At 35.0% G+C, this 1795-nt stretch overlaps 1 protein-coding gene across 1 annotated transcript in view; it reads left to right on the forward strand.

Annotated features, from left to right (window-relative positions):
- Nucleotides 1-229: 229 nt before the first annotated feature.
- LOC106877665 (carbohydrate sulfotransferase 11) overlaps nt 230-1795 on the forward strand; it is a 26240-nt gene continuing 24674 nt past the window's right edge. Inside the window, exon 1 of the mRNA XM_014926613.2 lies at nt 230-753. Within this exon, the coding sequence (XP_014782099.1) occupies nt 621-753 (133 nt within the window). The 5' untranslated portion in view covers nt 230-620. The remainder of the gene's footprint in view (nt 754-1795) is intronic.

A 1795-nucleotide genomic window follows, 5' to 3' on the forward strand; every position in this document is an offset into this window, starting at 1 on the left:
TGGAGGAGTATAATCGATAAATGAGTGACGTGATTTTTATTCATACCCAGAAAAACAAAAGTTGGTGCTGACTTCGGCTCGATTTGAACTCAGGCTATAATCGATCATAACTAAATATCGTAGGACTCTCAATCTGGTTTTTGTTTTTGGTTTTGTGTTTTTTGTATGCTAACAAAATTATCCATTCTATTCTTTCTCAATATTTTATTTATGTAAACAGCTGGTGCGTTGTTCAAGCCAGAAATTCTGCTTACGGCAGATGTCACAACCCTGAGAAAATTGTTCAAATTTTTTTTATTTCGGACATGAAGTTTTATAATTTATTATTTTAACATAAGACTGTCCACATGTAATTTCTATTTTCGGACAAGTAGCTTCGGACGTGTGTAGCTTCAAATAACTTATTTACAAACATCATTTCATTCGTTTTCTTTTTCCTGAAACAACCAAATCTTCCATTCCAGTTTTTCAATTATTTGAAATAATAATTCACCCATATCACTGGATTTATTATATCTAAGTTTCCAAAAAACAATATTTACCATTAATATTTTCACACAGGGACAGTAAGTCAAATCTTAATATTGTGAATACGCGCTGAACATTCCATCGTTTAGATAATGAAACTTAAGTTGAAAACATGGAAATCTAACTCGTACATTATGTTCTTTCGGATTCTTGGCAGGAGAAATATTTGGATCAAATCAATCAAATTGCTATTTTGCATTGGAACTATAATTATTGTTTATGAAGGTAAGATCAAAAACAAAAATTATAATTTGTTTCTTAATCAAAGATTGTTGCAACTCGCACAACACTTTTTTCCTTCTTTCGTTCCATAACGCCCTTCCCTCTATCTTTCTTTCCCTCTCCTCTCTCTCTCTCTCTCTCTCTCTCTCTCTCTCTCTCTCTCAGCCTCTCTTTATCGTGTTGTGTGTTAAGTAGGCTGCTTCCAAACCACGCGATTCCGGGTTCAGTCCCACTGCGTGGCACCTTCGGCAAGTGTCTTCTACTATAGCATCGGGCCGACCAGAGCCTTGTGAGTGGATTTGGTAGACGGAAACTGAAAGAAACCCGTCGTATATATATATGTTTGTGTGTGTCTATGTTTGTCCCCCACCACCACCACCAACGCTTGACAACCGATGTTGGTATGTTTATGTCCCCATAACATAGCGGTTCGGCAAAAGAGACTGATAGAATAAGTACTAGTTGAATGACTGAAACAAGTAAAAGAACACACATATATATATATATATATATATATACTACAGAAAATAAAATAAATTTGAACGCGGAGTAACCAATGAAACCAGCCTTGAAAATACCCCTGGAAGATGGAGAAGAGTTGCAGTAAGCGGCTACAGAGACTCGAACCCTGTACCTCTCAGATACTGCTGAGCGCTCTATACCATTTAGATAAAAGGCTGCTTAGCTAAATGGTATAGAGCACTCAGTCGGTATCTGAGGGGTACAGGGTTCGACTCTCTGTAGACGCCTACCTTCGAAATGCGGAGTAGATAAAACAAGGGACAACTGATCTCGTTTCTCTGTTTCTTTCTTTCGTTGTTCGAAAAAAGTTGGTTTTCTATGTTTTTGTTTTTCATATTCTCGTTTCTCATTTTGCCTACGATTTTTTAATGTCCTGTACCCATATATGCATGTATATATATATATAGGTATGTACATATATGTATGTATATATGCATATATTTATATATTATTTATATTATATATTTATATAGCATACGATATATATACATATGTATATATATGTTTCTATCATGATATATAT

Source organism: Octopus bimaculoides, chromosome 1 (assembly GCF_001194135.2).
Source record: "Octopus bimaculoides isolate UCB-OBI-ISO-001 chromosome 1, ASM119413v2, whole genome shotgun sequence".
Lineage (NCBI taxonomy): Eukaryota > Metazoa > Mollusca > Cephalopoda > Octopoda > Octopodidae > Octopus > Octopus bimaculoides.